Source organism: Pocillopora damicornis, chromosome 14, assembly GCF_964200805.1.
Source record: "Pocillopora damicornis chromosome 14, jaPocDami1.2, whole genome shotgun sequence".
Taxonomy (NCBI): domain Eukaryota; kingdom Metazoa; phylum Cnidaria; class Anthozoa; order Scleractinia; family Pocilloporidae; genus Pocillopora; species Pocillopora damicornis.
Window position 1 is genome coordinate 558,326 of NC_142683.1, and position 13,038 is coordinate 571,363.

General features: G+C 37.3%; 1 protein-coding gene across 6 annotated transcripts in view; it reads right to left on the bottom strand.

The window, feature by feature from the left end:
* LOC113671397 (tensin-3) overlaps positions 1–13,038 on the bottom strand; it is a 43,973-nt gene that overhangs the window by 21,090 nt on the left and 9,845 nt on the right. For all 6 annotated transcript variants that reach the window (XM_089194119.1, XM_089194117.1, XM_089194118.1 and 3 more), the window contains exons 7-20: positions 12,631–12,698; positions 12,414–12,511; positions 12,105–12,155; positions 11,836–11,891; positions 11,659–11,725; positions 11,360–11,424; positions 10,520–10,603; positions 9,818–9,871; positions 9,217–9,275; positions 8,920–8,980; positions 8,724–8,796; positions 8,139–8,268; positions 7,704–7,769; positions 7,428–7,589 (exon numbers count right to left, since the gene is read on the bottom strand). In XM_089194119.1, the coding sequence (XP_089050245.1) occupies positions 7,428–7,589; positions 7,704–7,769; positions 8,139–8,268; positions 8,724–8,796; positions 8,920–8,980; positions 9,217–9,275; positions 9,818–9,871; positions 10,520–10,603; positions 11,360–11,424; positions 11,659–11,725; positions 11,836–11,891; positions 12,105–12,155; positions 12,414–12,511; positions 12,631–12,698 (1,094 nt within the window). The remainder of the gene's footprint in view (positions 1–7,427; positions 7,590–7,703; positions 7,770–8,138; positions 8,269–8,723; positions 8,797–8,919; positions 8,981–9,216; positions 9,276–9,817; positions 9,872–10,519; positions 10,604–11,359; positions 11,425–11,658; positions 11,726–11,835; positions 11,892–12,104; positions 12,156–12,413; positions 12,512–12,630; positions 12,699–13,038) is intronic.

Genomic DNA, 13,038 nt, shown 5'->3' on the forward strand with positions numbered 1-13,038 from the left:
AGAGAAGAAGCATGTAAAGTCATATTTATTCTATTGTTAGCAAGGGCTCTTTAGACAAATATGACCAGCTTAAAGCAAATAGTGAGGTGCAGATCTATGTTACCCTTCATAGTTGTAATGTTCACCAGTGTGGTGAACTTTACCTCCCTAGACAGTCTTCCCAGGAAGAGTTGAGCTAGGTCACGCAACACACTCCTTCCCGAAAGAGCTCCCTACGTGACAAAACCAAAACAACAACCACTCCCGCAAGCGTTCAGTATGTCAATTCTCTCCACAATTTCAAACACTGTCAGGAAGACAGGTAATGAGAATTAAGACTATTATCAACTAGAAGATACTGCCTCGATTAAAAAACAATTCTCAGGATTGGTCAACAAAGAAATGTGTTGTATGGTTGGGGGAATTAGCTTCTAGATCTTAGGCATGTAAAGATTATTTAAGGCTCTTACTCTCACGACACTTGCTGTGTAGTGACCTGCAAGCACGGGGGAAGACTTGAGGCAAGTCGGGGAGAGGTTTGCCGGGATCTGGAACTCATCACTATCAGTGCTAGATTTCTCGCCGGCTCGCGTTGTTTAAAGCATTATTCTTTCCCGCAGGCGAAGAAACACTCGTGCTGAAGCGCTAATACTAAAGGCTTGCTCGCTGACTAGATATGCTGGCGCGTCATGCCACGGGTGGAGCTGAGTTCTGCTTTGTGTTCCTGGTTGAGACAAAAAGTGTCTTTTTATCAAATGAGCTTAAATATCCGAAAAACTTCCATGTGACAAGATTAATTTTATTCAACACCACCAACGCGTTTCCTCTCAATGCGGAAAGTGTATTGAATTAACCAACGGGCAACATGCTGTGAAACGTGGGCTACTTGTATGTAACGCATTACCACAAGTGTGGGTGTCTAAATTAAAAAATATATATCACATATTCAATGTTAAGAATTAGTCTGCAAAGCGCACGAACTTCTGTATGTTCACTTGTCTCGATGTAAGAACCGCTTTGTTGAAGACCGTGAAGGCAAAAAGAGAAAAACAATTAAGAATATCCCTCAACGGTACCAACATTCAGGGTCAGTTTTCAGTCAGTTCCCTTAAAGATAAAGTGGAAATTTTTAATGTGAGGTCTGAAGAATGGGTTATTACAAATGCATTCTGAAACATTCTTTGATGACGTCTATCTTAAGTTTTTTTTCCTTGTTCGTTAATTAAGGGATAAGTTCTAAAGAAACTGTGTCGCTGCGTCGGGAGGAGTTGTACAAGATCATTTGGTTTTATCAACTGAGTTAATAATGTAAATTGGCCACTGTAAAGAGTTTCGAAAGCTGGCGTTTCGAGCGTTAGCTTTTTGTCAACGTCACTGAGCTTTGGAAACTTCATACAATGGCCAATTTACATTACCATTTCAGTTGAGAAAGCCAATTTATCTTGTTCTTTCTTTACAACTTGTACTTACAGTATAGCAAAAGCTGCCAGTGAGGTAGATTGTAAATAGTTTTTAAAAGGGGACTGGTAAATTCATCATATATGACCACTTATTGAGTTCTTTTTATGCAGACAAGTAGTATACTACTAGTTGCATTGTAAATCGATAGCCTTGAAAATACAAACTTGTTCAAAAAGAAAAACAATTTGCGAGTTTTAACACGTTTACAGGAAAAAAAAAACAATTTATATTCGTCGAGTACTTGGGCTCGTTCCAAGTTGGCACGAATACGCCTCTTATTTGTCTCCCTCATGTGATGTAAGACTGAAGTGTTTACCTCCCACCAAACGCATTATTTGTTTGAACGGTACATCTCCACCTTAAAAAATATCTCTTAGGAAAGTTCATCTTTTCGCAATACTCGACAACACACAATCTCTGAGAACAAGGAAATTCTTACTTTTAATACCATTTATGCATAGTTATTGTCCTTACCCTGAGCAAATTCAAAGGATTCGTAAACAAAGTGGTTAGCCTGAGGTTGTGATTTGTCACATGCGAGCCGTCGAGCAGAAAATTCTTGCGGTTGTATTAATAGAAAGCATACAAAATAACAAAGTCCAATTATTATGCAAAGGGTCGAATGCAACGGAAGTCACTCCCTTAAAGCAGAAAAGCCATAAATCTTCTTCAACTTTTGACCGCAATATATCATGATTTTACCGTAGAGTAGCTTATGTATATTGTAACGAACGAACAAGATTACATTAAGGTATATTGCTCCGTCTGATAACAAATGATCTAATGGACTGTTAAATGCCTCAGATTTCTCGTCTGTTAAATAATCAACATTTAACTTTCAGGCGAGTTATGATTCAACTTACATTGGTTTGTCTTTCTGGTCAACAAATGAACGTACATGATTTATTGCGTAAGATACTTATCTAATAAATTAACCAAATTTAATTAAACCGCTTAGGAAATGAAAAATATTTCCCAAAACATTCGAAAAGTAATTTGTGGTCAAGTGGAGAGGCAAATTTCGATACGCTCTGGAAAAATTAACAGAGTAACTCGAAGTTCCTAAATGGATTTAACGGCTATCAAGTCATAGAGGCAGACCTTGTGTTTACAATGTAAATTCACCTTGTTACACTTGAAAGAAAACCACAAATGAAAATAAACGCCGATGAACGAACTACCCAAAGGAGCTACTGTTAAAAATTAGCGTCATTTACCGACCACTTTGAGTGGAATTGTGCACGTCGAAATCAATTTAAGCTTTCAAAACGACCTCTTTTTCGAACAGAATGTATGAATTTCAATCAACAGAATGCTCCGATGCTACAGGATTACAGAAAAACATGAAAACGCCATGAACATGAAATTACTCGTACACGTGAAGAATACAATTCCTCGTGCTCAATTAGTATACATTACAGAAAAAGGAATCGATAAATTAGTTCTTAAGAGATTGAAATACAGTATCGATCTTCGTTGAAAAGGACACGGAGAACGAACTGGCGATATTGAACGCAATGAAAAGACGCGAAAAAAAATTACTGCGTACTCGACCTTTTCCCGAGCAAGTATTCGAGGAACTTGTACTCATTATCACAATCAGTCGTGCAGAAATGAACCAAGAAATCAAAGACAGACAAAAACATAAGTAAACAGCAACGGAATCCATTCTTTACCTGGTGTTAAGGTATTGCTCGCGTGGATATCTCCGGGTGTAACTACTCTTGAACACTTCATAGACGTAGCCACACGCTGAGCAATACAAGTGCTACACTTTGTCAAATCAACTGTGCCACAGTCAATGATCAAAAAGTAATTATTCTATCCGATAGACGCATGGATGGTTATAGATCACTTAATCGCTTGATCAATATTTTAATTCTCGTTAATGATCGTCCTACATTCAGTTCAAGGCTGTTTTAAAGAACTTAGCACAGAATACACTTGCACTAGGTTTTGCTCGTACTTTATATAGAGGCATCGTCATTCTTCAGTGCAAAGAGATAGCTGGTAACAAGAAATTTATTTTTGATCTCTCGGTGTTTGGCAGTTTAAGAGGTTTGGGCTTATGCCAAAAACACTTTCATGTTATCTAAAATTGATCTCGAGGGTCACTGACCATAAATCACAGAACTGGAAAGGTTACCATAAAATGAAGAAATGTTTGCTCACATAACTTCGTTTTTCAGCGCAGGCAACTTTGCGAATCACGATTCCCTTTGCTTTTGAGATGTCTTGTTCACCTCGGTTCGTAACATTTTTTCGTAAAAAAGTCTTTCTGAACAGCAGAGCAGAAGGTTAAGAGAGCACAGCAGTGGTAATGCACAGCCCACAGGGATACCAAGTCAAGAGAGACATCAACTCAACAGAGACGGTAACGCAAGGGTAGTGTTAAGGGCGGGAGGGGGGTGAGGGGAGAGGGACAAAATGAAAAAACAATCGATTTCTCCCTGGGAATACTCTTGTGACAACCCGGTGTGTTTTTGCCATGTTTGAATGCCTAAATGTATGGTGGATTTTTCGTCATCAAGCGGATGAACACGAAGGGAAAATATTTTGAGAGATGATTGTTTATGGGAATGTTTCAATAGAGAGTTGTTCTAGGTTTTTCGAGACAACGGGATTTTTCCAGGCGGCCAAAGGGGGGTTGGGGTTAGGGTTGGGGGGGAGGGGGGAGGGGGGAGGGGAAGAGATTCACCATATAAATAACAGGGAAGCTCCACGGAAAGTATTAATAACACCCCGAGAGGAGATCAATCGGGGTGTGGCTGGAGCGTTTTTGACCATAATAGATACCACTTATGCTCGTCAATTCCCACCTACTCATCAACAGGATGACGGTGCTTTTTTCAATTTCTTCCCAAGAGCCCTAACAGGAACTAAACAGCAACAGCTACGCGAGGTTTGTGCTGATAAACAATGCAAGACAAAAACCGGAGATTTACCCCCCCCCCCACCCCCACCCCCACCCCCTTCGAAGTGACACGTCGAACACCTTCCATTTATGTATGAGACTAGCTCCCATTTCCCCAAAGACCCCACTGGGCTCTACACTTAAAAGCTGCCACCGCGAAAAAAAAAGAAAAGAAAAGAAAACAGCTGACTTGACATTTTGGAAAAAAAAAAAGAAGAATTACTTTTCAACCCTATTGCAAAGCCATATTTTGATTTCAGGAATACAGTGATATAAATCCTCGAGAACTACAATTTATTTCAAGAATAAAGCGGAGATAACGTGGAACATTTAAAAATCACGGGTAACCATTTTATCATTTTAGATTGTTATGACTTAAATTTAAAATGAAAACAGCAAACTCACTACTGTCATTCTAAGTATAATCTTTATTTTGACCAGCAAACTTTTTAAGACGTCATTAGTCCAGCTACTACGCTCAAGAAATAATAGTGACTTTAAGACGCATCTCTAAAATTTAATCAAACAAAAATGCCAAAACCCTAAAAGAACTCGGTTCAAATGGTCACATGACGTCATCAAATTACTTACACAGCTCTATTAAAGTTCTCTCATCAGTATTCTTGCTTAAGCGTGGTAAACTGGTAAGAGAATAACACCTGGTGGAATCCAAAAATTTCTAAGCTTTTTATAATAAATAGCAATACAATATTGTTGTTATAAAGATAAATGAATTCTTGAGATTTTAAGGGGTTTATTTGTCAGACTGTCAGAGTCACACCATCGGCCTTATTTTTGTTTGTAAATTTAACTTTAGAAGTTGAACGTAAAATTCGCTTGGAAAATAATACTTCCAATTTAGACAGCGTTCAAAAAAAATTCACTCCAATTTAAAACATTAATAAACAAAAAGGATTTTTCAAAGTGATATTTTAAAAGTTGAAAAGTATCATTCAAAACGAATTGAAGAAAATCGCTCATTTCATGTAAATTTTAGTGAAAATTAGCAATTTTCTTTCTTAGATGTTTTTGTCAATTCTATTATAGCAACGCTATTACGAAGCGAGAGAATTTAGCGGAGGTTAATAGTCAAGAACATGTGTCAGTTTATTCAATAGTTAGCTAAGAATTTCCCAACCGAGCAGTTTAACTATTAAAGAATTCCCTATTGAGTAATAGAGATGATGTAATGGATGAAACACTATTTTATTTAGTGTTGTTAGTTTTGCTGTTGCTGTATTCAGCGCACAAACCAGCTCAAGTCTCGCAGCAAGGGTTGATGGAGCAATAGGCTGTGCTCTGTTCCAGAACAGGTTTTCGGTTGTTGAAATAGAATAACGACCACACGAAACGGGGAACAGAAGTACAACACTAAAAAGTAAATTGCTAACATAAGGCAAATACTCTTTAGTAGCCTCTCACGACAAAGCAAAACCACTTCGTCGATCTAAGATCTTGCAGCTCTTTCCAAACCGCAAATCATCGATACGGTTGTAGGTGTATCTTTCACAATACGAATCCCTAAACTCCGGTAATATTTTCTCTGTACGTTGGAGGGCATTCGGACATCGGCCAATCAAAGCCAGAGAAAACATCACAAGGTGCTCATGGGAAATGAAAGGAAAGCAAGCTAACTGCCTTGAGCGCGAGGAAACATGAGTGACCACGTGAAGTCGTGATTGAAGAGAATGAAAGTACCACAGCTAGCCGCAAGCAGGCCAAAACAGTTGTCGATGAATAGTAAATCTTAGCTCGTATTTTCAGGTTTTTTTTTCTCTAGCAAAGTATCCCAACCATATACACGTAACAGCGGCTATTGTAAGAGCAACCCGTTTTGCGTTTACAAAGGGCAAAATAACATAACAAGGTTGGAATTGTCGCAACCCCTATTGACAAATTCGTGTGACTTTCTGAGCGAATGGCTGACAAATGAACCCCTCTAAACCAGATAAATAGTCAGTTAAATTGTAGAATCCAGCAGGCGTCGATAGAATGTCAGCATACAAATTACGTTTGAAAAAAATCTAAAAACAATATTTTAAAAATATAACAAAATGAAACAAGTAAAAAAATTATGTAAATCAATAATCCTCGCAGTGAGCTACAATTTAAGCAATTGCAGAAAAGAATCTTCAAAATAATCCTAGCTTTGACAAGCTCTGAACCCATGCCCCTCCGATACTAATCGGCCGCTACTACCAACTGGGCCACGAAGAAACACGTTGGGTTGCGAAGCAAATGAAGGGGGGTTCTTCTTTCTCGTGGAGGAATTTGATCACAATTTTTTCACTGAGTCTCAATTGTTTTTCATAATATGTTAATCTTGACTATTGGCAGATTATTTTTCTTTTAATCTGACGCATTCAAATAAATCGTTCTTGAAAATTGTTATGTCAAGCCCTTTTGAGAAATGTAATCTGTTTCTGTATGAACAAGCAAAATTAGTTATTTGAAATTGTTGAATATTCGTTCCCTAAGTCAGTGCGTCCTAAAAAACAGGATCCTTAAAAAAAATCGTTTTGATCCTTTGGACCAAGATTAAATTCATTCATACGCTTATTCAAGTTTTCAATAAATTATGCTGGCGTGTTACCAATCAAATGAAAATTACGGAGCAGTAATTTCATTTGGTGTTGTTTATTACGCTGAGCAAAGTGGTTCAAACTCTTAAGTAACTGAATGAAACTCTAGTGTGTGACCATTCAAATGAAAACTAACAAGCAGCTCTGGTACGCTTTGCTGTCAAGTGAGAGCGCTTTTTGATTGAGTGTCGCAACCAAAATCAAAGTAATCACCACGGCCAATTAGAAGAGAGGAAAATACGTTAAAGAGCCTATGAAAACTCAAAATAAAAACAATCAGACTGCCAAAAGCGCGGAAAAACGTGGGCGACCAATTCGTGGCTTAGTTTCGCATCTGATTGGTTGAGAGAGTGGCGCGAGTTTTCTGCACCAATCACAGAGCGACTTTGAGTAAAAACAAAGTAATCCGGGATTACCTTACTTACTCAATTGAAAAATGCTCTAAAACTTTCTATTTAACAAACGTCATCAGTACTACGAAGATGTTTTACCTTCTTTCGCATTACTTGCACCTGCTGCTGATGAAACCGCACCATCCGTACTGCTGTCATACCAGTTATCCAGAGCCAGTGGGTAAAGAACAGTGTCAGGATTCTCCACTGGATGTAGCGAATGTCTAATAATTGAGCGTAATCTCTCGTTGATTTTGATATCTACAAGATAAAATTCAGATTATTGTCACTTTTGTGAAAAGAGAAAAAGCGAAGAATGTGTTCACTTAAACACCATGAGAGACGTTGCTTGTGAATGGAAGAGGTTTTTCTCACCTGATACAAAGTTTCCCGTAGCAGAAAAGACAAATTCTACTTTACATCCGTCTGGAAATCTTCTATCTGTTGGTGGGAATAAAGACAGAGGCTCTTAAAAAGAACAAGGAATACATTGACTCCGTGGTCTGCGAGCAGAATCCTCGTTGTTGGTGCTTCGGCACGAGTGTTTCTCCAAAAATTGAGGCCTTACGTAACGCTACCCTGGGAGAGGTTTCAATGGGTCTAACACTGATAATGAGCGCCAGATCCCCGGCAAAACCCCTCCCTCTGAAGTCTAAGGTTGCAAAATTTTGATTCAATTCCTACTTTCCGTCTTAGAGTTTATTTTTTCCTCAAGATAAATTCTCTACTTTGGTCGCCATTTGGGAGGGGGTCTACTGTGTCGAAGCGCTTGAGTATTCTTAAGACCAGTTAAGAACATGAGGTACATACCTTTACAAGCATCATCTAATTCAGTCTTGTCCAACTCGAGGCCATAATCCCTAACGGCGCCAGTGTGAAACTGACATCTAAAAATGATATCACGACCGGACGAAAGAGTGTTCTTGTGATAACACTTGATCTGTGAAAACAAACAAGATGACTTACGTTTAAAAAAAAAGGCAATTCAGGGTCAAAATGAATCCAGAATGGTTTATTTGGTTTTAATTTATTGTGGTCCGTGATTGGTCAAGATAATTCGCGCCATTCTTTCACCCAATCCAGTACAAAGCTTAAACCAGTAGCGACGAGGTTACACGCGTTTTCCCGCGCTTAAGGCAGTTCGTTTGTTTTTACCTCCGAGTCCTTAGCGGGTCTTTGCAATATTTGTCCTTCGCTCTGATTGTTTGTTGGGATTCTTCGGTTTTTCTTTTAAAGGGGCTCCCAATCATGAGAGCATTGTACCCTTAAACTCCTGGGATCTAATTGTCAATTCACCCTTCTGGATGCGATACTTTTCCTTGTAAATAAGTTAAGAGAATTTGAAACTGCATCAAGATAGCTCCCTCTCGCTAATGATTACAAATTTCAAATTACCAAGACATCTCCATGCAGTATAAGACCTCCTTCAATGGTGATACAAATTCTTTCCATATCTGGCGTCACGTGACTGAAAGCAAATTGAAAAAATTTACCTTATCACAAAACCGAACGAAGACAAATTGATCACATACAATAATTACACCAAATGGTTTCGAATATCTGATCACCTAATAAAGTAAATAAAACTTACTAAACTCCCGAGGTGTAAATGAGTTTTAGCCCGTCATATACTCGAAGAAATGGCTTACAGCCTAGAGGCAACCGTGAAATAAATAGAGTTACACATTGATAAACAATTAACCCTTTAAATCCCAGATCAAATTTGTAATTCTCCTTACTGTCAACCATACAATTCTTATAATGTTAGTTCAGAGAATTTAGTGTTGGATCAACTAATTATTCCCAAATTGATCTTTCTCTTTATTCTGTTTACTAGGAGTTGTTGGGAATAAATAAAAATATCAGATAAATAACACTCTTATCTTACCATCTTTGGTATCAAAACTTGGTATTCCATGAACAATAATATGATGAAGAAATATGGGACTAACGAAAAAAAACAAAATATTTAGCAAATAGTTATCTTTAGAAGGTTTAGTATTTCATGAGACCAACACCATTAACCCTTAACCTGGGAGTGATATGCAACCAATTTCTCCCCTTACTATCACTCCTGAATCACACATTATGGTCATGAAAATAAAGGAAAGGATCACCCACTAAATACGCTCTTGATCGTTCAACAAATTCTCTTTGTCAGTACCCTAGGAAATGTATAGAGAATATGCATACTAGCGTTGGAGTTTTGGGGTGTAAATGTGTAAAACAACGACTGCAATTGAATCCCTGAGTGCTGATGCCCACTGCGTTATCTCATTTGATTCAGAAATCGCATTGATGAAGACAAGCCCAGAGACTTATCGTAAAAATAAACCAAAAGTGCCCATCCCCTCCCCCCTTACATTTGTACGACACCCACACACGACATTCAATAAGCAAATAAAAAGAATTATAACCATTGTATTCCAGGGGGTGGATGGTGGTGGGGGGAGGGCAGAGTTTAGAATGTGGTAAATCAAAAGACTTACTCTGTGTTAAGTTTGACTTTTCCATCCAAATAATCACTAAAGTAGTGCACATATCTGAAAATGACAAAGGACACCACAGTCAACCCTTTAACTCCCAGATCAAATTTGTAATTCTCCTAACTGTCAACCATACAATTCTTCTAATGTTAGTTCTGAGAATTTAATATTGGATCAACTAATTATCCCCAAATTGATATTTTTCTTGATTCTCATCACTCATCTGGTTGATTTTGTATTGATATTGCCAGGAGAAATTATGTCTTGGTCATTCTTGGGAGTTAAAGGGCTAACTCTTAAGAGTGACTGGCATCTAATTTCTCCTTACAGTATCACCCTTGCGTCAAATGTAAAGGTCATGAGAATAAAGGAAATGATCACTAATTCAAGATACGGCTGATTGCCAAACAAATTCTCCTTCTTAGTAGCATAGGAAATGCATAAGGAACACTGGGAGAATTTAAATACTAACGTTGGGGTGTAAAGTGTTAATTTATTCATTAATGAATGACTAAACCCTGTTCATGTCTTCCACTTATTTAAATGAGTTCTTGATTCAGAAATGACTGCTAATTTCACTGCCAACAGCCCCTTCCAAGACCACTCTAGCTAAAAGATAAACATTCACCTGAAGTGTGGCTTTCAACATTTACAACAATATACAGACAAGCACAAATGGGTCGTTTTGATTATTTTAAAACCAACCTTCTCTGTGATGGCTGTGTGACTCCCCCCAAACTGTCATCATAAAATCTTTTCATGGCAAACCAGTCTAGAGCAGCTTGAGGGCTAGCAAGAGAATATCACAATTAATAACCCTTGAATCTGATTCATAATTCTCCCTACTTGATCCAATACATTCCCTCTGAAACTTAGTTAAGAGAATTGGATGTTATATCAGGACACATCTCTGACCTGATGTATTTGTGTATTGATTTGCTCCACATTCTAGCTGGATAATGCATGTACTGTGAGGAGTGGTAAAGCTACGAGACAGCACTCTGACACTTACTGAATTTATTCCTGTTTGCCCAAAGTTTAACCCTTCAGCAGTATTTTGCCAAAAAGTCAACTGATTTGCTTCTTGCCACTTAAAAATTTTTACCAATTTATGTTAAATTGGAATGTTTTATCACAATTGTTACACAGAAACCAAAAAAATCATATTATTTCTGTCAATATACCAAAAAATGGTAGAAAATTACATTATCGACGTGCTATTTTGTCTCTTCGGCTGCTCAGAGGTGAACAGTACTTGTCTTGATAATCACTCATAAACCAGTCAATAAGCCTGTGCAAAAAGCACTATACACATGTGTTGTATAAACTAATATAAGTCATATTATTATTGTTATCATTGTCATTGTCACTATTGCCAGGTGTATCGTCTTCATCATCATTATTGTTATGCGATAATTATGTCTAAGATCTCTGGGATTGAAAAAAAAAAGGGAAATTGTTCATTTTGACATGATTTTGACATAATGTAGAAAATGTAATCACACTTCTTGAATGTTAGAGTTTTCAAAGTTGTTTAAAACTTACCTTGAACATATCTTACTGAAGTGCATGTATGCAGCAATAACAACTCCAGTTCTTCCTTTCCCTCCCTGAAATAATAATGAAAAAACCAATTAAACCCAAACAACTACTAGACTGAAGAATTACCTCCCAATAAATTGTTGCAAATTATTATGGGGGCCTGCTGGAAGGAATGCGACACTGTGGGCTTTACCACCTTACCATTACCAAGTGTAACAATTGGGAAAATAATTGCTTCATTTATCAAGAATGCCTTTTCAAAATAATCAACAGATATTATTATTAATAATTTCTTTACTAACCTTGCAATGGACAACTACCACATGCAAGGGATCACTCTTGAGCCATGAATCAATTGATTTAATTATACTGCATATTAAGTAAAGAAAAAAACACAAAAATTGCTGAGTTTGTAATTTGGATTTTAGTTCACTATTTAATTCTCAAAACAAAACAAAAAAGAATCAGAAGCAACATACCTACACAATCTTTCAAGAGGTGGGGCTAAGTGATCAGGCCAACCAAAATCTAAAACCTTGACCACAAACAAAATGAAAGTCAAACTTAAAAGTACTTGCTGATTCCATTTACTTCTGTACAGAGCTGGTATGCAAAGTAACCCTATAACTCCCAAGATCTGATTGCTAATTCCCCAGTCTAGCTGTCAAAGGCTAAACTTGACATAACAACCAAAGGTTGATGAAATGCCATATTGCATCACAAAGTTGAACCCATACAGGAACCTCACCTGATGATTCAATTTGGATATGTCATATCTTCTTTCAGATAAATTAAAAACCTGAAAATACAACAAACTAATTAATAAAGATCAGACTAGAAAACAATATGTAAGGCCATCCATTAGCAATTGGACATCACAAAATTCTCTGACTTAAGCTTAGATAATTCTAATTTTGAAAAATAACTCAATAATTTTGTTTTTATCCCACTATCAATCTCAGATAATAAAAAAATATTTCCAATATACAAAAAATAAATAGGAAAAGAAAGCATAAAAAGGAAAGGAAAAATGGAAGAAAGGAAGAGTCCAGCTTACCATGAATTTGTCTCCGTGATTTGTCTGTAACATTTTTGCAACCTCTCTGAGGTTATTTCTGTATGTTGTTTCCAAGCCAGAGGCTGGAAATGACATTGCTATAATTTCCATAAGAATAGAAAAAACATATAATTTGTTTAACACAGCAGAAAATCTGTGGTAATAAGAAAAACAATCATTGTGGCAGACTTATTATAAGAATCATTTCCAGGCTAACCGATTATTCTGTCTGTTATGTACGTCATGTCCAGATCAAAATGTTCATCCACATGCCGCACTCTGTTCCTGGAACATTGAAGTGATAATTAGTTAACAGCTAAGACAATGAATTGCAAAATCAAAGCAGCCACACCCAAAGGACCCTTGGATGAACATCCCAAATTTGCTGATTGACGTTATCGACCAAGCGAAAAGGAGTACAAATATGCATGCGAGGGCTGGTTTTGATTGAACAACAATTCCACAATGCCACTCCAGAGCAACAAGATTACTACGAACATACTGGAACTGGTCCTGAAAAACACAAACTTGCTGTCTCACAGCCATGCAAGGGTCAAATATCTCTACACTATTTTTCTTGCGACTCACACTGCTTTTTACTTCAGTTAGTTACAAGAACTTTTAG